This window comes from Rhipicephalus sanguineus, chromosome 5 (assembly GCF_013339695.2).
Source record: "Rhipicephalus sanguineus isolate Rsan-2018 chromosome 5, BIME_Rsan_1.4, whole genome shotgun sequence".
Classification (NCBI taxonomy): domain Eukaryota; kingdom Metazoa; phylum Arthropoda; class Arachnida; order Ixodida; family Ixodidae; genus Rhipicephalus; species Rhipicephalus sanguineus.
The window spans coordinates 204718363-204745632 of NC_051180.1; the positions used below are offsets into that span (position 1 = coordinate 204718363).

The following is a 27270-nucleotide window of genomic DNA, read 5'->3' on the forward strand; positions in this document are numbered from 1 at the left end:
CATTTAACATGGAAGTTAGTCGTCGAGATGGAATGTACTAGCAATCATCAAAGTGGGTGCATCCACGTTAAACCGTGCTATAGCTGCCAGACATCAATATACATTGTGCATACCCTCTTATATCTTTGTACAGTAAACGGTCAGTTACTTCTGTAAGGGCACGCTTTACATTCGCGTTATTCCGAGTCCCCTGACGGAGGGATCAACCATCTTTTTTCTACTATCGCGGACAAGGAACAAGCCCGAATTACCGCCCTTGTGAAACGCCATCGTAGACTTGAACCAATTCATCCTGCAAGAAGCTCTTCTCAAAGAAGGTTCAGTGGGAAGTGTGTATGTCTATAAAAATTAACAGCGTTATTCGATGTTATCTCTTCATTAATCGGGGAGGACGCGTGTTCGCGCTTACGCAGAGGTGAGGAAAGGTATAAATGCAGAATGAATTTGGAAACGCATTGTATAAAATTTGCCACTGACATTATTCGGCGTTTCTGATTGTTTGCACTAACACGAACGTTGCGTACCTGCTCACGTATATATCCACGCACATATGCAGGGTGAAAGAGGACTTCCTGGTATGCCCGGACTCCCAGGTGTCAAAGGCCATAGGGTGAGTAAAAGAACTGCTATCTAAATGTAACGAAAAAGGTGTCAGAACAGCAGTTGCGCTCTGGTTCATGAAGTCTAGCCATTTGTGCAACATGTTTGTTGCTTTAAGAAAAATAATACGCAAGTGCTCGCTCCGCTGATTCTACGTGCGCAGTGCATATGACACTGTGAGCACAATGTTTCTTCTACTGCGACCGGCCAATGACATTCCTATTCAGCGGAAGTGCTGTTCTCGACGCTAGAACTGCAACATGCATGGGCTCAACATAGTCACAGTCGTTGAATGCCACATTCTGCTGTTCGGGCGGTATATACCATGTTGGCTATCGATTTTGTGCTGTGCGTTTTTTTACTTGGTAACTTGGAGATTACTACAAACAGACACTTACCCCAGTCCGGCGATCCTACGCATATGTTATCCGAGCTTATACCCGACGGACGCGTGTAAAGCGTGCGGGGAAGGAGCCACACTGCGGAACATGCTTTGGAAATGTGCCGGGAGAGCTAATGTCGCTGCCGCCGCTAGCTTCGCGACGCATGCTAGGCAGGCACGAACTGCTACCACCGCGCGAGGGCAGGGGCCGACCGCCGCCCAGGCTGTGGTCACTCCTGCAGATCGGCTGCGTCGGGGTCGCTGCCGCTGGGAGGCGGCACTCACCAGTGACAAGCTGACCGACCAACTTTGGGCCGTCCGGCAAGCCGAGGATGCCGCCCTGATCCAAGGTCTTTAAGCTGTCACCTGACGCCATCATCATCGACGGAGAGTGGGATGGGACATGGGTTAATCCCCTCTTCCCCCCGCCTCTCCCGGACTTTAAATAAAGCTTATTCATTCACTCACTAACGAAATTGAGTAGAAAAGCTTGGAGCACGCTTGAGCTTCCCTTTCAAGAGTGGAACGCGATAGCGTAATCGCACCGTGTTCGTATCGCCTTCACAATCGCTAGCCTAGCTTCGCTTCTCTGTCGACACCTCAACCGTGCCGCAAGGGAAGCCAAACTGCGGATGCGCGTTGGCTCCTATATTCATGCGTGCGGCGCAATGAAACACGGAAAGCGTGCCCTTTGGCACTTTGCGCCACCTCGCGAGCTTTCTGTCCAGCTACTGAAGGGCCTCCGAGATGTACGTACTACCAATGCTAAATGATGTATGTAAAAATATTACACCATCTCCCACTAAAGGGAACCATGTGGGGATGCGAAAAAGCGCATGGGTCGACTTAAAGTTCCGTTCATCACGGGCACCTTGCTCGATGTTAACGTGTCCTCGCAAGAGCAGCACACCATGAATTCACTGTAGTTGCTGTTACTCGTCCGGAACTCTTGTTGGAGCATGCCACATGGGTGGATCGCGCGTCTGCAGAGTCTCGTTCCCCGAAGCCATCACGTGATTGCTGAGAGAGTGTAAGGGTAGAGGCCACAGCGTCTTGTCCAGCCCCTTACACAGGCCCGAACGCGCTACCGTGTGCCAGCACAAATGGTTTTGCCTGCGTTACGCCACGCTAGGACAGCATACGGCAGCCCGGGCCCCTAAAGTGCTCTGCACGTATCATCATCAAGGCGGTCAAAGAACAAGAGAAAGAAGACTTCTTGGCGCGAGCGCGCGCTCAATATTGCCATGTGCCTTTCTTATTATCACTTTTGCTGTATTCAGTTTTCGCCCACACAGACTGTCAGCAACGCTCAGCGCAAACCGCGCCTCATTGCTCGATAATCTTTGCGATTATTGTAGATCGTTTTCTTAAGATTGCGCGCAAGACGCGAACACTCGAGCTTATTCTACAGCTTGCGCGACAATCAGCGATAACGCTGGGATATTCGACGGCACATGTATAAATGCCAACGCACTTGACCTCTTGTCAGTTGATCGACGGCCGACGCTCTGTCCGCCGCTATCAGTGCATACTGTGTGTATTGCTGTAAGTTAACTTTCCGTTTCTCTGCTACAAGTTCGGCCAAATCAAAAGTTTCATCTTAGGACACGTCGCCTGCGGTCTTCTTCGACGTCACGACCACGAGACCTCCGGTGGATGTGCTGCTTCTTTCATGTGCCGGATGCCCCCGTCAGGCCGTGAACTCAGCCCACGTCGCGAAGGCACCGCCACCATAAGCGACAGTAGAGCCAGCCGCAGACTAAAAGGACTTACCCATCAATTTGGACTCCTACCGGACAAGCCAAGAGCCACGGCGTCGAAGGCAACAGCGATGATTACAGCCACTGTGCCGCCTGCACCGATTCTGCTCCGGCGACCCAGGGAGCCGCCAACGTTGCGCGGTTCATCATTCGAGGACCCGGAAACCTGGATTGAAACGTACGACCGTGTCGCCGTCTTAACAATTGGAACACCGAAGACAAGCTGCGCCACGTCTACATCAACCTGGAAGACGCGGCAAGAACATAGTTTGAGAATCGGGAGTCCTCACTTCAAACCTGGGACCTATTCCGCAGCGCATTCCTGCACACGTTCGCAAGCATTGTCCGCAAGGAAAGGCCCGCTTCCTTGCTGGAGACCCTGGTGCAGCTACCAAAAGAAAACGTCGCCATCTTCCCGGAAGAGATGACTCGACTTTTCCGCCAAGCCGACGCTGTGATGCCCAAAGACAAAAAAGTTCGCCTGCTTATGCGGGGTGGTAAACAAGAACTGTTCGCGCGACTTGTCCACCACCCGCCCACGACGGTCGCCGAATTCCTCGCCGAGGCTTCAACAATGCAGAGAACCCTTGAGCTGCGAACGCGGCAATACAACCGCAGCTTCTTAGCCACAAGCTACGCCGACGTTCAAGCACTAGGATCCGCCGACTGGCGTGAAACGATCCAAGCAGTCATGCAAGAGGAGCTGCGAAAAATTCTACCTTCACCGCAACCTCAAGTAGATTCCATCGCCGACGTCGTGCGCCAGGAGATCCATCAGTCACTGGGCGCGCCTCAGCTAGCAGAGCCGCAGCCGCAAGCTATGAGCTATGCTGCTGCAGCCCGCCGTCATGCTCCTCTTCCACGCCCACGCCAAGACGCCACACCGCCGCAATGGAAGACCGCCGTTGGGCGCGCCCCTGACAACCGCCCGCTCTGCTACCACTGCGGGGAGGCCGGCGACACGTACCGCCGCTGCCAGTACCGAGAGATGGGGCTACGCGGATTCGCCGTCAACGCGCCGCGCCCGCAGCCAGGCGACATGGCCTCACGACATCGACGACTACCTCACCGGAACACAGTGGCAAAAACGACGACCTTCGCGCTCGCCGTCGTCCGGCCGCTACATGTCACCGAACCGCCGGCAGTACATTGGCCCAAACTGGAGCCGGTCGCCTAGCCCGTATCCGGGAAACTAAGGGCAGCAACCGATGGAAGTGCGGTTGCTGTACGACGAAATGCCGAAGATCCTCCATGGCCGCCCACGATGACAACGCGACGAGACTTGCAGAACACGATATGAAGCAGACGAAGCCCTGCCGACGAAACCTCGCGGACCGAAGAAGACCCGACGACGCATCATGGAAGCAGTGGAACAAACCGACGCAGCCGTGACCCGACGCCGCGACCCAACCGCAACGCAAGACGACGAACTAGCGACCTCGACGTTCTCATCGACGGCCACAACGTCACCGCTCTCGTTGACACTGGGGTTGACTATTCCGTCGTCAGTGAGCCATTCGCCACCAAGCTGAAGAAAGTTAGGGCTCTGTTATACTCCGACTTCCGACGCGAGCGCGCGCGCGGACGTTGCGTTTCGTCACGTCGCGCCGGCTACGCTACGCCAGGTGCAAATCAGTCTCCACTACAGTCGAGCCGGTTCTAAAGCGCCGGCGCGATCGTATCTAGAGGAACGCGTGCGCAGTAAAGCGAAGAACGCGCCGCGCCAGCTGTCTGAAACCGACGAAACAGCCCGCAAAGCAGGTTCCTCTACATGCGAGTCCGGCGCGTCCGGCGCGAAATTCAGCAGGATCTATTCGGAGCCGAGCGACGCCCGAACGCGCCAGCAGCCGTCGGCCGCGTCGGCGGTCAGCTGACGCCGGACTATAGAGGGCTGTTTTTTGCTGACGCAACGTTGCCGTAACGCGCGCGCGAGCGCTCTTCGACGTTACGCTGGAGTATATCAGAGTCGCTTGAGTGGACCCGAAATCCAGACAGCTGGAGGCCTCCTGACAACGCCGACTGGCGTCTGCACGGCGAGAGTCACCATCAATAACCGGACTTATCCTGCGAGCTTTGCAATCCTGCAAGACTGTTCCAGGGATGTGATACTTGGAATGGACTTCCTAAGTGACCACGGCACCGACCTGAGGTCTGAGTCCATAACACTAACCTCAGACAAAGCGCTTCCGCCCCACGCGACGCCAGGGAACCATGCATTGATTGGGATAGAAGAGCAGGTGATCGTTCCGCCGCGCTCCAGCGTCATTATTTCCGTCGGCACCGAAACACCTGCGAACCTTGAAGGCGCCATCGAGGGCGATCAGCACCTACTCCTGAACCGCGTCAAATTTGCGTCGTAAGAGGTATAGCCGAGCTGCGTGACGGTAAAGTGCTGACAAACATCAGCCACGAATATAGGCACCTCAACATTGGTACGATGGTCCCGTACATCGACGAATGTGCGGCCGCCAGGAATGCTTTCGCTCTCTACGATGCTGCCGAACCTGCTTCGGCGAATCGAGGTCCCGTACCAGATTTTGACGTCAACCCGAGCCTTCCGAAGGTCAAGCAAGACCAGCTCAAAACCCTGCTCCTGCAGTACAAGGCCTGCTTCTCGTCGTCGTCAAGAATTCGACAGACTCGAGTCGCTAAACATTGCATTATAACAGTAGAAAGTGCCCGACCAATTCGTCAGAGCCCGTACCGAGTTTCGACGTGAGAACGCGAGGCTATAAAGAAACAAGTCGACGAAATGCTATGCGACGATATCATCCAGCCTTCAAAGAGTCTGTGGGCGTCACCCGTGGTGTTAGTGAAGAGGAATGATGGGACCCTACGTTTCTGCGTCGATTATCGTCGCCCGAATAAAATCATGAAAAAGGACGTGTACCGTCTCCCAAGTATGACGGCGCCCTAGATCAACTCCACAACGCGAAGTACTTTTCTTCGATGAACCTCGACACCGGCAACTGGCAAATCGAATTCGACGAGAGAGACCGAGAAAAGACCGCCTTCATAACACCGGACGGCCTCTTCGAGTTCAAGGTCATGCCCTTCGATCTTTGCTCGGCACCTGCGACTTTCCAACGAGTCATGAATACAGTATTAGGTGGCTTCAAGTGAAAAACTTGCTTTGTTTACTTGAACGACGTCGTTGTGCTTTCCACGAACTGCGACGAACACCGCCAGTGCCTTGAAGCCGTACTTCAAGCAATCAATAACTCCGGGCTCACCCTGAAGCCAGGAAAGTGCCGCTTTGCGTACGAGGAGCTATTGTGTTTTTCTGTCACGTGATCAGCAAGACTGGAGTGCGCCCAGAGCCGCAGAAAACAGCTGTCATTTCCGCTTTCCCGCCACCCACCAACAAGGAGGCCATGCGCCGATTTCTCGGCTTGTGCGCCTATAACAGAGGCTTTGGCAGACTTTTTACGGATCGCCGAGCCACAACGCAGCTCACAATGAGCGATGTCGAATTCAGGTGGCAAACAGAGCAAGTCTAAGCGTTTCATGAACTGAAACGACGCCTGCAGACGTCTCCGATATTTGCGCGTTTCGACGAATACGCGTTTCGACGAATTCACACCGATGCAAGCAGCGTAGGACTCAGCGCCGTCCTTGTGCAGCGGACGGAGGTGCAGCGGACATTACGTAGTTGTCTGGCAACCTTGGGCTGCGTCCCCTTCCGAGTGCTCTAATAATAAACCGGCAGTTGCATATGAGACGCTCCCGGTGCCGCAGCGTCGCGTGGTCTCTCGTGTCTCGGTTCGTCTGTTCCTATAGCATGGCTTAGGCCCAGCGTCGGTTACATGGTGTCAGAAGTGCACGGTCTAAACGCGTCTTCAAGCCATGCAAAGACTACGCCCGCCGGACCATCTCGTATTTTCCGGGAACATCGCTGAAAACTGGCGTAAGTTTCGTCAGCGTTTTCAACTCTACCTCGAAGCCACGGAAAGCGAGAAGGAACGCAGTCAGAAGCAGAAAGCGGCGTTGCTACTCCATGTCGCAGGGCCAGAAGCTATCGAAGTATTCGACACCTTTGATTGCACGACGACAGAAAAGGAGAGCTATGACACGCTTCTTCAAAAGTTTGAAAGCTACTGTCAGCCTCGCACGAATGAGACTTTCGAACGGTACTTGTTTCGGAAGCGTGTCCAGGCGGATGGCGAACCTTTTCAAAGCTTCTTGAGAGACCTTGCACAGAGTTGCAAGTTCGGATCTTTGCGGGAATCTATGATACGGGATCAAATTGTGTTCGGAACAGCTGACGACCAGCTTCGAGAGCGCCTACTCAGAGAAGACTCGCTATCGCTGGAAAGTGCCATTAAAGCAGCACAATACACAGAAATAGCAGCAAATCAGAAAAGAGTGTGGCAATCTCCGGAAACAAAAGCTGTTGAAGCCATCAGCAAAGAAAAAGTGTCAAGCAAGGACAAGACGCCGAACCAAAAAAGAGCCTGCTACAAGTGCAAGAGGTGGCATGAACCGAAAAAATGCCCGGCGTACGGTCAACGATGCAGAAAGTGTGGCCGGAAGAATCATTTTGCAGCGGCCTGCAGAACGAAGAAAATGGTCGACGATGTGGAGGAGACGCGCAGCAACTCGTCGAACGCGCAGTATGAAATCTTGCAAGTTTGTGCCAGCAAGAGCTCGGAATGGATTATAAACGCAACCGTGGAAAACAGCAAACTGAAGCTCAAAGTAGACACAGGATCACAGGTAAGCTTAATTCCTGTGCGCTGGCTCAAGAATTTCGGACGCCACAAGTACGAGCTACAGGAGAGCAAGGCAACGCTACGCAGTTACAGCGGTCAAGCCATCAAGCATCTTAGAACAGTAGTGATGCCAGTTACTTACCAAGGCAAGACTGTGAGCCTGAAATTTTTTGTGGTGTTAAAAAGATGTGCCCTACTCGGACTTGCTGCGTCTGAGGACTTTGACCTCGTGCGTCGCACCGCGGAGGTATCGGCAGTGCTGTCTCATGTTGGACCGGGACAGGCAACGCTTCGGGAACGCGTCATGAAAGACTACCCGAACTTGTTTCGCGGCTTGGGATGCGTTCGAACGCCGTATAAGATCGTGCTTCGACAAGGAACGCGTCCAGGTATTCAACACCCGCGTCGAGTACCCCACCTCCTCAAGCAACCACTAAAGGATGAGTTGCAGCGTATGAGCGTCGCAGGCATCATCGCACGGGTTGATGAACCAACTGTATGGGTGAGTCTCTTGGTTATAGTTCGGAAAAAAACTGGCGCTCTGAGAATTTGTATGGATCCACGGAACATTAATGAATGCCTCAAGCGTGAGCACTTTGAAATGCCGAAGCGGGAAGAAATTGAAGCCGAGCTGACAGGCGCGCGTATCTTCTCAAGATTAGACGCCAACTCTGGTTTCTATCAGATTCCGTTAGATGAAGAGAGCTCTCGCATTTGTACATTCAGCACGCCATTCGGGCGTCTAAGATTTCTTCGCATATCATTCGGTTTAGCGTCTGCACCAGAGGTGTACCAAAAGGCCATGTCGCAAGTATTTGATGGCCTCTCGGGTGTCAGAGTATATGTCGATGATGTGCTCCTATGGGGCTCGAATGAAAAAGAGCATGAAGAGCGTTTGAAGGCTGCCCTGTACGCGGCTCAAAAACATGGTGTCACGTTAAACGCTGAAAAGTGTGAAATGGGCATGAAAGAAATCATTTTTCTGGGCGATAAGATCAGTGAGAAAGGCATACAGCCATCGCCCGAACTCATCAGCAGCGTCTTGCAAATGCCTGAGCCAAGTACAAAGCAAGAGCTTCAGCGCGTCCTAGGCATGGTTACGTATTTCGGAAAATACGTGCCACATCTCTCAGACAGGACTACTCTTCTCCGTGAACTGTTAAAGCACGATAGAGACTTCGCATGGGGACCCGAGCATACAAAAGAGTTAGAAGCCATAAAGGAGGCTATAACTAGCTCACCTGTGTTTGCAGTGTACGATCCCAAAAGAGAATGTAAAGTCTCTACTGACGCCTCAGGATTCGGGCTTGGCGCAGCATTCTTCCAGAGGCATGATTTAGATTGGCGACCAGTAGCATATAGCTCCAGACGCCTCACAGAATGCGAAAAACGATACTCACAAATCGAAAAGGAGGCGTTAGGCGTTGTCTACGGCTGTGAAAAGTTCCACGAATTTATATATGGCCGAAAGGTGCTCACAGAAACGGATCATCAGCCGTTGATTTCGATATCAAGAAAATGTATTGGCGACATGCCTCCTCGACTACAACGCCTGTTCCTCCGACTGATGAGATATGAATACCAGTTTGCCTATGTTCCGGGTAAACTTCTAGTCCTGCCAGACACGCTATCCAGGGCTCCAACTCCCTATAGCAATGTAACAGAGGACGAAGATAGCGATGTGGAGGCACATGCAGTATCGGTCCGGTCCAGTCTGGTCAGTGATAAAACCAGCGCGAGACTGGTCGAAGAGACAGCAAAAGATCCAATTCTCTCAGATGTGATCCAAGTAATTCAATCTGAGCATGAACAACCGCTTACGGGTCCGTACAAAGCGTACCGCTCAGAATTGTCGGTCATTGGAAAGCTGTTATTCAAGGGAGCCAAAGTGGTCATACCATGGTCATTACGAACAGAAATGCTGAGTCGCCTGCATGAAGGCCACTTAGGCATAAACAAATCGCTTGCGAAGGCGAGGCTTTTGATGTTCTGGCCAGGAATGACTCATAACATAAAGAACATGATCAGCAGATGTGAGACTTGCAAGATCAATGCATATGCTCAACGTGAGGAATCGCTCTTGATGAGAGAAATCCCCCATTCTCCATGAATTCGCTTTGGAGCAGATCTATGTCAATATGGAGGTAAAACGTACCTGGTGCTCTACGACGCGTACTCCAATTATCCAGAGGTTGAAGAGCTACAGAGTACATCAGCACAAGAAGTTATACGCAAAATGTCGTCCATTTTTGCTAGGCATGGACTACCACTGGAAGTTCTCAGCGACAATGGGCCACAGTTTGCCCGCTTCGCAGCGTCATGTGACTTCAAGCATATCACGTCGAGTCCTCGCTTTCCTCGTTCAAATGGACTCGCGGAAAAAGGCGTGCAAGTGGTGAAACATATCCTAAAGAAGACCCACCATTCATGAGGTGACTTTTATCAAGGCCTTCTGAATTATCGCACAAGTCCTCTAGAATGCGGTAGCTACCCTGGTGAACTGCTAATGAATCGCCGCCTCAGGTCTGGTCTTCCCGACTTTAATCCACTTCGCAGCCGAAAGGTCACAAAGCGCCCTCAACGCGATGAACCAAAGGGAACGCTTTCAAGCCTTCAGCCAGGTGACATCGTTCGCCTGAGGGATGAGAAGGGATGGTCACGAAAAGCAACGGTGCTCGACCAGGTTGCACCTCGTTCCTACAGAGTACTCACTGAAGACCGTAAGGAATACAGGCGAAATAGACAGCATCTTCGCCCCACGTCGGAAGTCTTTAGTTTTAGCAGCCTACGCGATGATGGGATGACAAGATATGTGCAGCTACCCTGTAATTCGGAAGTGCCTCAAACGCCTGACCAGGATTACAATGACAGTGCTGGTTCATCTGCTCCGGTGACTCACCCAGTAGAGCCAACCACCCCGGCAGAAAGCGCTTCCGACACACAGCCTCTTCGGAGATCTATGAGAACACGTCGTCCAACGAAGTTCCTGTCTTACGACAAGCAGTTCAAGCAGATCTTCGAGATGCAGTGTTGACCAATGCATCTTCGCCAAGAAAGGGAGGTGCAGCGGACATTACATAGTTGTCTGGCAACCTTGGGCTGCGTCCCCTTCCGAGTGCTCTAATAATAAACCGGCACTTGCATATGAGACGCTCCAGGTGCCGCAGCGTCGCGTGGTCTCTCGTGTCTCGGTTCGTCTGTTCCTATAGCATGGCTTAGGCCCAGCGTCGGTTACAGGAGGGACTGGAAAGGGTTATCAATTATGCTAGCCGGTCACTGTCTAAGGCAGAGGCCAACTATTGCGCAATAGAAAAGGAGTGCCTCGGCATCATCTGGTCTACGTCAAAGTTTCGCGCCTACCTCTACGGCAGGCCCTTCAAAGTTGTGAGCGACCATCACGCCTTGTGTTGGCTAGCTAACTCGAAGGACCCCTCAGGTCGCCTCGCACGGTGGAGCCTAAGATTCAAGAATTCAACGTTACCATCGTGTGCAAGTCCGGAAGGAAACACCCCGGCGCTGACTGCTTGTCTCGTGCCCCCGCCGACCCACAAATGCCCGACGATCAGGATGATGACAGCTTCTTGGGAGCCATAAGTGCCGATGATTTTGCTGAACGACAGAGAGCCCACCCGGAACTGAAGGGTCTAGTGAAATACCTGGAGGCCAGGACCACCCTTGTCCCAAAAGTATTCAGGCGAAGATTTGCATACTTTTTCTTGAAAAACAACGTCCTCGTAAAGAAGAACTTCTCTCCGGCCCGAGCCAACTACCTTATCGTCGTACCTTCGGGACTGCGACCAGCAATTCTGCATGCTCTGCACGATGACCCGACGTCTGGGCCGTCGGCTCGTCTCCCACACGCTCGCACGAGTACAGGAAAAGTACTACTGGCCGCGCCTTGCCCCCGACGTCAATCGCTACGCAAAGACGTGCCGAGACTATCAGCGACTGAAGACACCGCCCACAAGACCAGCAGGCTTCCTTCCACCGATCAAGCCTCCTCGGCGATCATTCCAGCAGATTGGAATTGATCTCCTGGGCCATTCCCAACGCGGCCTTGCGGAAATAAATGTGTCGTCGTGGCTACCGACTACCTCACCCGCTACGCCGAAACGAAAGCCCTTCCCAAAGGCAGTGCCGCTGACGTAGCCAAGTTCTTCCATGGTTAAAAAGAGCGCGAAGGCAACGGGCACAAGAAAGAGCACAGGACTAGCACTGTTCTTTCTTGTCCGCCTCGCCTTCGCGCTGTTTTTGACCATGGATCCTTGCCAACTGGCTCGCATTCACTCGCTTCCAAGTTCTTCGTTGAGATCATCGTCCTGCGACACGGCGCCCCAGAGATTCTCATCATCGACAGAGGTACGGCGTTTACGGCTGACCTAACACAGGCAATCTTGGAATACAGCCACACAAGCCACCGCCGGACAACCGCGTACCACCCACAGACCAACGGCCTGACCGAGCGTTTAAATAAGTTCAACACTTTTTGCGCAAAATTTTCTCAGACAACGGACGAAGCAGACACGGACGGGTGTGCTTCGTCCGTTGTCTGAGAAAATTTTGCGCAAAAAGTGTTGATCACGGAGTACCAACTAGCTCGAACCCACACCTTGTTAAGTTTAAATAAGGCCACGGCTGGCATGCTGGCCATGTACGTCAACGTCGAACACAAGACGTGGGACGCCATCCTTCCGTACGTGACCTTCGCGTACAACACAACCGTACAAGAAACGACGCAGATGACACCATACAAGTTGGTCTACGGACGGAGCCTGGCATCGACGCTCGACGCCATGTTACCAAACGTGACCAACGAGGAAAATTTCGACGTGACCACATGCCTACAGCGCGCCGAAGAAGCACGACAGCTCGCCCGCCTACGGATCAAGAACCAGCAGGCGACTGACAGCCGCCGCTACAATACATCGACGACGCCACATAGAATACCAACCCAGTGACCGTCTATTGGTATGGACGCCAATACGCCGACGGGGACTTATAAACTTCTTCGACGATACTTCGGACCATGCAGGGTACTTCGACACCTCGGCGCACTCGACTGGGGATGTGGGGCTTTGTCAAGCTGTTTTTATGCAGCTTTTTCCCCTGTCCCTGCCGCTTACTGTACAACTGTACGTGGTACATAAACTCAACTACGAGATAGTCCCTGACGGCATTACGAACTCTCCGAGGCGCCGTGCGCGACCAGAAGTTGTCCTTGTCGTGCGCCACAAGCCGTATTACGCGCGTTAGTGAATCTGAGGACTGTACTTATGCTTTAATTATTTTACTGTCTTGCTTGTGCTTAATCTTTATTATACTTTCTTGCTTTATTGTTGTTTTTATGGTTGCGTGGATTGGCCACCCCCCCCCCCCGCCGTGTTCTGTTTTGAGCAACGGCACGATGCTTTTTCACCGGGGGGGGGGGGCCTTGCCACGTGCGTTTCTTATTATCACTTTTGCTGTATTCAGTTTTCGCCCATAAAAACTGTCATCAACGCTCAGCTAAAACCGCACCTCATTGTTCGAGAATCTTCACGATTATCGCAGATCGTTTTGTTAAGATTGCGCGCAATAGGCGAACACTCGAGCTTATTCTAGAGCTTGCGCCACAACCAGCGGTAACGCAGTAATATTCGATGGCACATGTATAAATTCCGACGCGCTTCACAGCTTGTCAGTTAATCGACGGCCGACGCTCTGTTCGCCGCTATCAGTGCATACCGTGTGTATTGCTGTAAGTTAACTTTCCGTTTCTTGGCCAGAAGTTCGCCAAATGAAGAGTTTCACCTTGGACACGTCGCCTGCGGTCTTTGTCGACGTCACGACCACATGACAATATGTTCCAGATGGCTATGCTTGGTGGTGGAAAGCGGACGGTCGCCAATGGATGGACACAGCCCCAAGCAAAAGCTGCTTCACATCTAAAATTACAACATTTCCTGCTAAAGCGAACCATATGTGGATGCGAAGCAGCGGGGTGCCTTACGCTGGCGCAGAATCGGCACTGATTTCCAGACTACATCTAGCTCCCGCTGCGTGGAACTGCCGGCGTCCGAGGCAATGTCGCAATGTCGCAAGATCATGTGCGTCTGCCTCTCTGCAGTCCATGCCATTGGTGTCGTCATGGGATTCTTCAGCGAGGGAAGGAGAACACGAGCGCCCCGCGTCTAGAGCCACAGAAGCAGAGGCGGTCATCGGCCGTTCGCGCCACGTCAAGACTCGAGAGGCGTCGCTGCTACCTACTCGTCGCAGGAGAGAATGAGGCGCGCGAGAGGGGGGAGCCTAGGAGAGGAGAAAGAGGGGGGAGGTGACGCGCATGCGCTGGCGCTCATCGCGGCGTTGCGCAGGAGAGAATGACGCGCGCGAGAGGGGGGAGCGTAGGAGAGGAAAGAGAGGGGAAGGGGACGCGCATGCGCAGTGGGGGTGTGGACGCCCCACGCGAGGGATGGACAAAGCCCCCGCCATGAGCTGCTTCGCATCTAATAGGTCGCCGTTAGCAGGCTAGAGATGTGTGCGTGGTGGCCGAGCGGGTAAAGGCATTGCGGCACTGAGCGAGGGGTCGCAGGTTCAAATCCCTCATCCCACTCGAACTGAAGATTTTCAGAAGAGTGGTAAGTTGGGCGACACGTGGCAGCATTGTGTGTCTGGTTTTTTGCAGACTTGCATATCGTCTCTTCATACATTATCGCAAACTCGGAAATGATCGTGCAGGTCCTGCGTGATGACAACCCTGATTATTGCGACGCCGTAAGCATTGATGTAGAGGGCCTTTTAAATGCGAAGCATTTCTTAGCGAACCTCAGGCACTTTGGCGGTTTCTATCTACGTATCTATCTATCTATCTATCTATCTATCTATCTATCTATCTAGCCGCCTACGTCTGGGCGCTCTCCTGGTCGTCTCCATAACTTGTAATGTACCGAAATTGGCACAGCAGGGGATCAGTGTATGACGAACCCCATTCACTGGTCATGACATGAATAACGCAAAATACATGACGCGTACGTCATGAAACCCTTTCTCTCACTCATGTGTGGCACATACCACCATACCAGAGTTCATGTTATGCGGGTATGTGCCACGGGTGATACAAAGTGTCAACCAACGCAGTAACCGCGAACACAAACATTGATACGCAAGGAAAGTGATAATAATAATATTTGTTGGGTTTTGTGTCCCAAAACCACGATATGATTATGAGAGACGCCGTAGCAAAGGGCTCAGGAAATTTGGCCATCTGGTATTCTATAACGTTCACCGAGATCGCACAGTACACGGGCATCTAGCATTTTGCCTCTATCGTAATGTAACCACCGCGGCTGGGATCGAACCCACAACCTTCGTGTCAGCAGCCGAGCACCGTAACCACTACACCACCGCGGTGGACGCAAGCAACGTGAGGAAGCTGAAGACATAACACACCTGGAAGACGTCGCTCAACTACCATGCACTCATTCACGTGGTCCGCAACGTGCACCACGTTCATTACGCAAAAACCAGGGTCAATGCTTCCTACAATAAATCTGCAGAGAGAACAAGGCCTCTCATCATTACTAGTGACTTCAACATTGATTAATCAAGACCCAACAACGCCTGGTCTTTATACTGCATGAACGACGGCTTGAATGTAGACAGGGCATCAAGAAACCTCGCTGCCACATCCAGGACAGGAGACGTCATAGATCATTTCGTCGTAAGAGGCATCCAGGATTTCCAGCAATTGTGCTATACCTCGCACCTCAGTACACTTAGATCCATCGTAGCCGTGATCATAAACGGAACCGATTAACAAGTCCGGTCCAGCTGTTTGTGCTCACTGATCACGGTGATGATGAGCTTGTTGAACAACTGACCAGAACCCCTTCTACACATGCACACGGGTTCGTGAAACGTGCGTGCGTGTCCTTCATAACGGACAAGTATAAGCATAACAACTGTAACTGTGACTGTAACGTACCCGCAGTACGCCTGCGCGTGCCACTCGGCTGTGAGCATGCATAACAACTGTAACTGTGACTGTAACGTACCCGCAGTACGCCTGCGCGTGCCACTCGGCTGTGAGCATGCATAACAACTGTAACTGTGACTGTAACGTACCCGCAGTACGCCTGCGCGTGCCACTCGGCTGTGAGCATATCTAGGGAAACTTTCCTGAATGAATCTTAGTTGCGAGTAACGGATGTCCTGTGCATCTCTGTTCCTTCTTTCTCAGCTTACTGCGTCTGGTGTTGGTAATATCCATGTTGGCATCGTTACGCAACAGTAAACGTCCGGTTATATAATACATATACTCTTCAACATATGAGTGTGCGTATACCACTTCCACATTTGTCAAGCGTCATTCCGTAACGTTTTGCTCAATGTGAAAAATTACGCCAGTCACCGTCACGCGCATGCTTCGCATAACATCGATTCCCGCGGTACGTGGGATCTGCCAAATTTTTTATTCTCTCCCTCATAATCACCTTTTGACCGCAGTAAAGGAATGCATTACGTTCACAACGATGAACTTGCCTTCATTGGTTTAGGTGGTATGTCAGTTGAATGTTTTACAGAACTTTTGTTTTTTTACCTGGGGTCTTTATTTGTTTCCTTCAAAGGTGAGATGTACCTGCAATAGGAAGGTGTCTGTATTGGGTCTAGGGTGGCACCGGGTCTATGTGATATTTTTCTAAGTAGATTCACTCGGGCGCTCCAACCAGGTTTACAAGCATTCCTAATCAGGGTCTTTCGTTTTGTAGATGACTATATTGTTTTTTTTCCTAAGGGAACTCAAGATATGTCGGCAGGTATTTTTAAGAGTTTTGAGCAGTTGGGTCTTGGCCTAAAGTTTGCTTCCGAAAGCTTAAAGAACCATTGCATGCAATTTCTGGAGCTACAGCTGCAGTTCTCGCCCACGCATTTCTGTAGGTTCTACGCCCCTAGGTCTGTCAAACTTGTGTTGAACTACAAATCGGGCCATATGAAACTGGTAAAAAATGCCACTGCACTCTCTTGCTTCAGTACTGCCCAGAAGAAATCCGGCACTCATTTATTTGGAACCAGTTTTTCTGGGCAGGTAAAAAAACTCAATCAAGCTAGCTTCCCACGGGATGTATTGGTAAAGGTTTGCGAGAAGTTGACTAAGAAGATCAAAAAAGGTGCCGTTGATGGTTGCAACTTGGCAGAGAAGGCGGAGCGCAAAAAAATTGTTGTTCTTCCATGTGCATGGTTTTAACCACCGCCTAAAAAGGTCGCATCACGATATGACGTCGAAGTGGTAATTTCTGCCAGGAACAAGCTATCCACGTTATGTGCCAAGGTAGACTGACGTGTGGCGAATCGACAAATTGTGCAGCAGGATAAGTGGAATGCTAGTCATGTTCATAAATATGTATCCTGTATAAACAGTGTTGTCTACTCCATACCCCTGTCTTGTAATCGTGTATACGTAGGCCAAACGGGACGATGTCTAAATGTTAGAGTAAGGGAACATTGTAATTCTCTGAAAGGCCACTCTGGCCTTCATATAGCAGCGCATTGTAAGAAATGTGGCTGCTCCCCGCTCTTCAGTGACACTTCTGTGTTGTTCCGCCACAAAAATCAAAGAGCGCGTGAACGTGTTGAAGCTGCGACATTCATAAGCAATCTGAGTCTTGCGTCAGTGTTCCCTCTGTTGCTATACATGAAAAAGAGCTAAGTTATCTTGGTGCTGTATGACGGCTGTGCTATGGTTGATGTGCCCTGGGTTTTTGCAAATATGGGTCCCTCTTGGCTTTTTCTCCTCCCCCTTTGCCCTTTCTTGCTCTTTATCCTGTCCTTTATATTGCCTTGCTCTTGCAATAAACCTTCACTTGATAGTCTGCGCCTGTGTGTTTTCATCTCCTCTTGTGTTACCGTCCGTTTTTTGCGCAGTTACATAACTGAAGATTTTGTGTTATTTCTTTATTTGCATCAACCTGGAACTTTGGCTCACGAAGAACGCTGGTTTTTCGCTCACAACCAAAGATGGCAACGCTGCCGACACGGGATTTTCTGCGGAACGCGTTCTGCAACGCTATCGCGTTAATATCGGTGATATGTTTATACAGTATCGCTGAAGCGTGAGCGTCATTTGTAGTCTCCTCGTCGACAACTTGTGAAATTCACACCGTGAATTACTTCAGAAGACATTGTCTATCTCAACACACGTAGAACTCTTACGCTTTGCACTCTTCCACGTCTTGCGTTCTCAAGCCAACATAGTCAGTGGCCTCGGGGTCTCGAATTTACCCCTCACCAACGCATACTCACGCATTCATTTCCTGCTGCCGTAGACAACATACAAGTTATACACTCGGAAAACCTGCCACACATATACTAGCTATACACCGGTTGGCAATTATTTACAAGTGAACCCTGGATCCTCGGGCGTAATATATGCTGTGTATACATATTTGTATACACACCATATGAATATGTATACATGTTTTGTAACTATGTGGCAATAAACTTCAACTTCAACTTCAACTTAATATTTAGAGCAATGCGGAGCTCGGTTCCCAGCGTGTAGTCATTAAGAGAGGCACCTCTCACTTAAGTGCATCACTGAGACTGAGATCTAGCATACTCAAAGCCGTTTTATGCTCTCGCGCTGTCAGCAGAAAACATGTCTGCCTAAAATTATGCCGCTTAGATCACTTCCTCCGTGCGGAGTTTATGACAAATAAGTTTCTGGAAAATTAGTTCTGCGATTTCTCTCTAGGTGGACGAAGTTTAATGGGAAGGAAAACTAACATTCACCAATTTCCAGCGCAAAGCTCCCAGCAAATTCATAGAGATTTCTTAGAAAGAAGAAACACCCTTGTAAAACTTTGCGCTGGTTCGGGGTTCGAAACCAAGAACAGCGCCTGTGCTTGGCTGTCGCTCTACCCCCACTTGGTCGCTATCAATGGCCAGCGTGACGGCGAGTTAATCGACATCTCGAAGGGATGGCAAACCGATTACGTCAAATGAGTTTTGCGAAACCTAGCGTGGTAGTGTTTGTCTTTATCTGGGAAGCTCTAGTTTCCCATAATTTCTTGTCAATTTCCTCATGGCTTGGTGCTATACACGGGTGAATGCCAATTTCCTAATTAGGAACCACTAAACTGCTTAATAAGACGCTGGAAGCTGCCTTCAATGCCTTCGAAAGGGGCTTTATCGCCATACAGGTGTATGTGCCTTTGTCCGTGATATTTTTTTATTTCTTCCCTGTTTCTGTTTTGCGGCAAAGAGTTCCTTTCCCTGGCGTATGTTTCACTGACGCGCGCAGATAGAAATATAAGGCTGACAGGCACGATTCACGCAATTCGTGCTTCGTAAACGGCTCTTTACCTATTTGGCCCATCGGCGGTGCCTCCAAGACGATAAACGAATATTGAGGTATTTTCTCACCACCATGTATTGTAAAATTGTTTTGTCCGTATAACGGGAACAGTCAGCAATGGCGACGGACAAAGAAGGGTCTCTAATGCGGATGACAGTTTCTCCATTTCACAGCAAATGCTGGCCTGTGTTGTCATAACCACTCTTTCTTTCTTACAGGGTTTCCCAGGCCTCGATGGCACTAAAGGGGAACAGGGTCTTCAAGGTGAAAAAGTAAGTGCTTGAAGTAGTACTTATTTCGTGAGTTATATTGAAGCCTTAATTTTCCCTTACCTACCAGGAAGACTGTAATTATCTTCAAATAAACACAGATCTGGGAATTTGTTTTGTGTGCATAATGAAATGGCATATTTTAACGGCGAAGCATTCCTTAGCAAACTTCCGCCACTATCTATCTATCTATCTATCTATCTATCTATCTATCTATCTATCTATCTATCTATCTATCTATCTATCTATCTATCTATCTATCTATCTATCTATCTATCTATCTATCTATCTATCTATCTATCTATCTATCTATCTATCTATCTATGAGAACTAACAGACAATAATCCCAAGGAAAGTGTAGCGGGTGTTATTTCTAGTAATTAGAATATAATGGTATCTATATATCTAGACAAACGGTTCTGCTGTAGCGGAAAGGAAGCCGTTACATATGGGGGAACTGGCAGTTTGAAATTTATATTGCATTTTATGACTCCAAAATAAAAACAATATCAAGAACCAAGTTTCTTAATTGTAAGGTGTAACTCACTGCTCTTGGATAGGAGTTTATTGATGGACATATTCCCCAATTTTCACTGCAGAAATAATTTATTGCTTACGCCACAAATTGCTCATAAAGTAACCGAAGCTGATCGTATGCTGTCGCAAATATCTTCGCAGTATGGCCGGCCAGCAACAGCATCATGATTCACACCACTATCGATAGTATTAAATGCGAAGCATTTCTTAGCGAACCCTAGGCGCTTTGAGCGTTTCTATCTACGTATCTATCTATCTAGCCGCCTCCCTAACTTGGTGTACACCAAAATATTTAAAACATTGTTGGGGTTTAACGCCTCAAAACCACGATTTCAGTATGAGAGTCGCCCCGGTGGAGGGCGTCGGAAAATTTGACCATCTGGCGTTCTTTAACGTGCACCTAAATTTAAGTACACGGGCCACAAGCATTATCACCTCCATCGAAAATGCGGCCGCCGCGACCGGGATTCGATCCCACGACCTTCCGGTCAGCAGTCGAGCACCATATACATTAGACTACCGTGGCGGGTTAGGTGTACACCAAAATTGACATGAGATAGTGAGAGGGTTCGACGAATATGACTGTCTGGTCATGACATGAACAACGTGAAAATCCTGACATGACATGAACGACGTGAAAAACGGTCTTCAAACCGTTTCCTCCAGACACGTGTGGCACATACCCGTATACCACGGGCCGCGGTACACGGGTATGCACCACAGGTGATTGACAGTTTATATCTACCAGGAACGGCAAGAACAGACATTGGTCATTTAAATGCGAGAAAGAAGAGAACGAAGTAGATGCAAGAGGCCAGTGGCCTATCCCCCGGAGTGGGTTGCGCGAAAGTACTGAGGAACCAACCGACACTTTTGCCGCCATACGTGACATACATAACCGCACCTTAAACCTCTTCCCCACAACAGGAGGTCTAGCGAGCAGTCTGTGCACTCCAACCTTCACTTGTTTTCCTCCGCTGGGTTCCTGGGCACTCGGGGATTGACGGCGATGAGCTGGCTCACGGGCCAGCTAAATGGCTGGCCCGCGATATACTAAACCGGGCGCTGTTCAGTCCCTGACCGGCACCTTTGGAAGGCAGGGGAGAGCTCCGGGTGAAGAACAATGGAAAGACCTCCGTGCGCCATAAAATGAAGGAAGTATACCTGCAGCTCTGACTCGACAAGCGTCTTTACCCTCCTCGTCATCGATCACTCACTGTGCACATCCAAATGAACTGCCTGCTCACCCCCTCTCGCCTTTCTTTTTATAAATATATACGTGACCCCTGTTGTCCCAATTGCCCCCCTATATATTCAGACCTGTCACATTGCCTTTTTCTACTGCTCAGCAATCCAGCTCTTATCCTTCCCTTTTCATCACCACCTGCCTCGACTGGACCGGCGCCGAAGGAAAATTACTTCGTCGACTGGTCGCGCAGGCAGTCGAAATGCTCGGCCTATGAGTTTGGCTGAATAAATGTCTATTAATGCCCTCGAAGACACACATGTTCTGGACGCACCCGATGACTCGCACTGCACCAGCTCCCGTACCATCATTGCCGTTTCGACGTCTGATTCATCACCCGCGGTAGTATTTGGTCCCTCCATTGCTGACAACCTTACGTCGGTCCAGCGTTCCCAGCTTCTGTGCCTGTTGCAAGAATTTCGTTCTTTCGATGTCGGGCAAGCTTCTCTCGGCCGCAAGTCCGCTGTTACGCATCATCGCATCGACACTGACGCCCAACCACCACTGCGGCAACGTCCATAACGCGTGTCTCCCACAGAACGTGGGGTAAATAATGAGCAAGTCGACGATATGCTTCGACGCGACGTTATTCGACCCTCGGACAGCCCATGGGCGTCTCCTGTTCTCGTTGCCAAGAAGGACGGTTCTGTGCGCTTCTGTGTGGACTACCGAAGGCTCAACAAGATCACTCGGAAAGATGTTTATCCGCTGCCGCGAATGGACGACGCGATTGACAGCCTCCAAGGAGCAGAATACTTTTGATCTCTCGATTTGCGGTCGGGGTACTGGCAAGTACCCATGGCTGATGACGCTCGACCGAAAACAGCCTGTGTCACGCCCGACGGCTTGTACGAGTTCAACGTCATGCCGTTTGGTCCGTGCAATGCCCCCGCGACCTTCAAGCGCATGATGGACGCCGTTCTGCGCACCTTGAAATGGCACACGTGCTTGTGTTACCTGGGCGACGTCGTCGTTTTCGCTCCGGACTTCTCCACGCATCTTCAACGTCTGCGGCATGTTCTGACGCGTTTGCGCAATGCCGGCCTCCAACTCAATCTGAAGAAGTGGCGATTTGCAGCACGGCAGCTGACAATCCTAGGCTATGTCTTGTCCAAGGACGGAATCCTTCCCGATCCGGCCAAGCTTCGGGCCGTGGCCGAATTTTCCAAACATACGTCCATCAAAGAACTGCGCAGTTTCGTCGGACTGTGCTCATATTTTCGACGTGTCATGCGCAACTTTGTCACCATGACATCGCCGCTGACGAAGCTCCTTGGGCCCCTACATTCCTGGTCGTCCGAATGCGACGACGCGTTCGCAAAGCTCCGTCGTTTGTTTACGTCTCCTCCCATACTATGTCACTACGAACCTACGGCCCCAACGGAGGTACACACGGATGCCAGCGGTGTAGGCCTCGGCGCTGGTCTTGCGCAGCGCAAACCAGGGTTCCCCGAATATGTCGTAGCATACGCAAGTCGTACGCTTACTAGAGCCGAGAACACTTACACCGTCACGGAAAAAGAGTGTCTGGCGATCATCTGTGCCCTTACAAAATTCCGACCTTATTTGTATGGTCGCCCATTTGATGTCTTCAACGATCATCATGCACTATGCTGGCTGTCGTCATTGAAGGATCCCTCGGGCCGTCTCGCCCGCTGGGCACTTCGCCTGCAAGACTACGACATCGGCGTGCTGCACCGCAATGGACGCCAGCATGCTGACGCCGATGCCCTCTCGCGCTCCCCCTTGCCTGACGACAATGCCTCCTGCCAGTATCTCCCATTGCTGTTTCTTCTATCGATATTCACACCATCGCTACCGAGCAGCGCCAGGATAAATGGATCGCCTCGCTGATAGACTTGCTGACTGATCCGTCGGCAACACCAGCCACTCGCGCGTTGCGTCGTCAAGACCGCCATTTCGCCATTCGTGACGACCTACTGCACCGACGCAATTACAACGCCGACAGCCGCCCGTGGCTACTTGTGATACCCCGAACTCTGCGTGCTGAAATATGCGAGTCCTTCCACTCTGATCTGCAATGCGCGCACTCTGGGGTATGCAAAACTTACCACCGCATTCGACAACGATACTTTTGGCGAGGGATGTACCGCTACGTGCGGAATTTCGTCCGCTCCTGCCTCGATTGCCAACGCCAAAAACCTTCAACGCACGTGTCACCAGTCGGTCTACAACCACTACCTTGCCCTAACCGTCCGTCCGTGTGGGCATCGATTTGTATGGACCACTTCCTCTGACGTCTGCGGGTAACTGTTGGGCCATCGTCGTCGTTGACCATCTAACGCGATACGCCGAAACCGCTGCCCTCCCAGCGGCTACAGCGCGCGATGTTGCCTTCTTCCTGCTATACCGATTCAGGCTGCGTCACGGTCCACCCCAGGAGCTTCTCGGTGATCGAGGCCGTGTCTTCTTGTCGGAAGCCCTAGAAGCCATTCTCAAAGAGTGCCATGCCGTTCACCGCAACACTACGGCTTACCACCCGCATACGAATGGCCTAACCGAACGCTTTAACCGCACGCTTGGCGACATGCTCTCAATGTACACTGTCAATTTTTATGAAAGGGAACACGCGAGCGCGTGGCTCGCGAGCTCCGGCGGCTGCTTGCAGCACCTTCAGGCGTGCGCGAGAGCAACCACGGTATCTTTTCGCGTCATCTAGTGGCGAATAAAACAACCAGTCACGGGTAATATGCAACCAGCTGCAAGATTGCAACCCCCTCCCCCTTCAAGCCGATTACGCAAGAGGCCGGGCCAGCGGCGTGCCGTCTGCTGCTCGTGAACTGCGTTTGGCACGCGGGCGCAATCGAAACGCGGAAGCTCTGTCGCTTGGCTTTCGCGCGTTACACTACGGCCGATTTAGATTTAAGCGACAGCGGTCCAGTCAGGTAAATTTTCGTTGCTGGTTTCCGGTTTTCAAATCTCGCATCGAATGCTGTCGAAAACATTTTTCCGAGTAGAATCCCACTTAGCGGAGAACGTGTCACCTGTCGTTACAAAATGTACTGGCAAGTCTGCGCTCGATGCTTTAAAGTCATGCATAGTGACTTCCGCCGGGTTTGGCCTCACCAGTCTCCAGATCTTAACATCATCGAGAACGTCTGGGGACTTTTGAAAAGCGCGCTGGCGGGCCAGTCCCTGCATGGACTCTCGGCGGGCGACCTCTGGGTTGTCATTAAGGAGGAGTGGGAGAAGCTGAGAAGGGACACGTCCCTAACGGCCGCTCTTTATCAATCCCTACCAGCTAGAATGGCAGCTGTTATGGCCGCAAATGGTGACGCCACGAGGTATTAACAATTGTCATAATGTGTTCTTACTTTTTATGTGGGGGTCAAAAGTAAGACGACGTTTTTTCCAGTTTCAATAAACTCATTGAATTTTTTTTCATGTTTCATGCTCACGTCATTTATGTTAGTGATAATTATCGATCGAGATCTTTACAACCATGACACAGCCTTTTCTCCTTCTGTTTGCTATGCAGCGCCATTTCGCGCTCTCGACACAAACCCGGCGGAAGTCACTATGCATGACTTTAAAGCATCGAGCGCAGACTTGCCAGTACATTTTGTAACGACAGGTGACACGTTCTCGGCTAAGTGGGATTCTACTGAGAAAAATGTTTTCGACAGCATTCGATGCGAGATTTGAAAACCGGAAACCAGCAACGAAAATTTACCTGACTGGACCGCTGTCGCTTAAATCTAAATCGGCCGAAGTGTAACGCGCGAAAGCCAAGCGACAGAGCTTCCGCGTTTCGATTGCGCCCGCGTGCCAAACGCAGTTTACGAGCAGCAGACGACACGCCGCTGGCCCGGCCTCTTGTGTAATCGCCTTGAAGGGGGAGGGGGTTGCAATCTTGCAGCTGGTTGCATATTACCCGTGACTGGTTGTTTTATTCGCCACTAGATGACGCGGAAAGATACCGTGGTTGCTACTCGCGCACGCCTGGAGGCGCTGCAAGCAGCCGCCGGAGCTCGCGAGCCACGCGCTCGCGTGTTCCCTTTCATAAAAATTGACAGTGTACGTCGCCGCCGATCACACAAATTCGGATGCCATTCTGCCCTTCGTCACCTACGCCTATAATACCACCCCTCAAAGCACTACTGGTTTTTCATCCTTCTTCTTGTTGTACGCAAGCCACCCGTCGCACACCATTGACACGATACTACCCTACAAGGCGGATCCATCTGATTGTGCGCCGATTTCTGACACAGCCAGGCTTCCTGAAGAGTGTCGCGAGCTTGCAAAGACCTTTACAACGCATGAACAAAAGCGGCAGAAGAGCCTGCGTGGTGGCACCACCACTTCTGAGTCCACGTTCCTCGCCGGAGCGCTCGTATGGCTCTCGGTCCCTACCACTGATCTTTCGTCAAAAATACTGCCGAAATACGAAGGCCTCTACCGGGTCGTCGAGCGAACATCCGCGGTCAACTACCTGATCGAACCCATCGAACCAGCTTGTGACATGCGCCGTCGAGGGCGCGACATAGTCAACGTGGAACGCCTCAAGGCCTACTATGACCCACTCATAGTGACGAGCTGTTAGGTCGCCGGACGGCTGTCTTTTTGTACCCGGGGTAATTGGTACTGTTTAACGGTTGCGCTTTCCAGCGGCTCCTAGTGGGTCGTCCTCTCCTAAACGCAGCTTTCGCTCGGGGCCCGTGCCTTTGCCTTGACTGTCGCCATAGCGCATTGTCGCCGAGTGCTGCCCAATAAAGAGCTGAACACTACTTAAATGCGGGAGCGTAAGGAAAAACCGACAGCGGCAGCGTTGACCCGACGAACAAAAGAAAAAAATTAAGATCGCAGCAGGAATCGAACCCAAGCATTTTGCGTGGCAATCAGGTATTTTACCACAGAGCCACGCCAGGGCTTGAAGCTGCTTTGGAAAAAAAAACCTTATGCAGGGTTAATGTCGCTGCAATGTCAATTATAGTTGTGGTGCTAGCTGTCTAAATTTGTTACAAAGCAATGAACGCGGCTCTTGTGTCGTCTCTTCATTTGTCCTTCATCTGTGCAGCGCTGCACGTTTACCCGAACATGTTAACTTACCAACTCGCGCAGCTTGCTGTGTCAATTCACCACATATGTACTCCTATGAGCCATGCGTCATGTCAGGTTAAGTTCAATTGTGGTTCCAGTATTGACTCCGTCTTTATAGCAGTGAAATCAACATTACATTTGTATTCCCATGATTCAGCAAGATATATTCAAGCATTGCTCGACCCCGAAGGCTTGTACGGTAACGAAAGTTACGCATGATATTCTCATCAACGCCGCATGCACCTCGTTTTGATAACACAAACGTGTGTGCTCTAACGTGAGTGCTGATGCTACATCGACCATAATTTACCATTTAAACGACAGTCTACGCGGCGTGCCTGGTGTGTCCGCGATGTGCACACAACACCTTTATATACAAAAACACGTCGCTCCACTTCGTAACGCTTGGATCAAAGTAAAAACTGCAGCATAGAACTACTGGCTGCCTGCTTCGCATGAAACCGATTCCCACAAGACGTGGGATCCAGAGAATTTTTGTCATGTGATTGCGATGGTGAAGAATGCTGCAGCAAGACTGGAAAAAACGGAGCTCTTTATTTGGATGAACTAATGCCCAGAATATCAAAACTCAACATACACGCTGTGCACTGATAGCGACGAGAACAGTCGTCCGCTGAGTAATCTGATCATCGGTGGAACGCGTCGTCTTTTATACATCGAACCTTCGAGTTTAGTCTTCAAGCCTTCCAGTGTTATTACTGGTGCTCGCGTAAGCTCTCAAGTAAGCTTGACTGTTCGCGTCTGGCGCGTAATCTTAACAGAATGATCTCAAGCAATCGTGAAGCTTCCGAAACATTACGGTGCGGTCTGCGTCAAACGTTGCTAAGAGGCTTTGTAGGTGAAACCCAAATAAATCAAAACAAAGCAATAAACACGCGTGGCAGTAGTATCGCTAGTAATATTAACGATGGTATTACCGATTACACAACGGATAGTTTGTCGATAGTAGTATTACCGATAGTCTCCTTACACTACCGATAGCTTCAAAAAAACTATCGATGCTATTGATAGTCAATTTACCGATAGTATTGCATCACTAATGGCGTGACATGAGTGTATGACGAACATAAAGGACAGGCTCTAACATAAAAATCATTACATGCATGTCATGCACGGCATAATTTATATGCCACGTTATGGTGCCCTGGCGGCCGTTCGCTAACTTGATACATACCAAAATTGTAATTGCGCGACATGGCTGTCACGCGCACAAGTGACAGGTTGCAACATAAAAATCATGACATATACAGCATATATATATATATAACATATATATGTCATATACAGCATCACATACATGCCACACTCATGGTGCGTTCGAGCCCGTGTCACTAGGTTGATAATGCAAAAGTT

General features: G+C 50.6%; 1 protein-coding gene across 1 annotated transcript in view; it reads left to right on the forward strand.

Moving 5' to 3' along the window:
• Positions 1–27270, forward strand: part of LOC119394579 (collagen alpha-1(II) chain) — a gene marked incomplete in the record, with an annotated part of 1710759 nt that overhangs the window by 614776 nt on the left and 1068713 nt on the right. Inside the window, 2 exon segments of the mRNA XM_049415838.1 lie at positions 557–610; positions 19002–19055. Of these exon segments, the coding sequence (XP_049271795.1) occupies positions 557–610; positions 19002–19055 (108 nt within the window).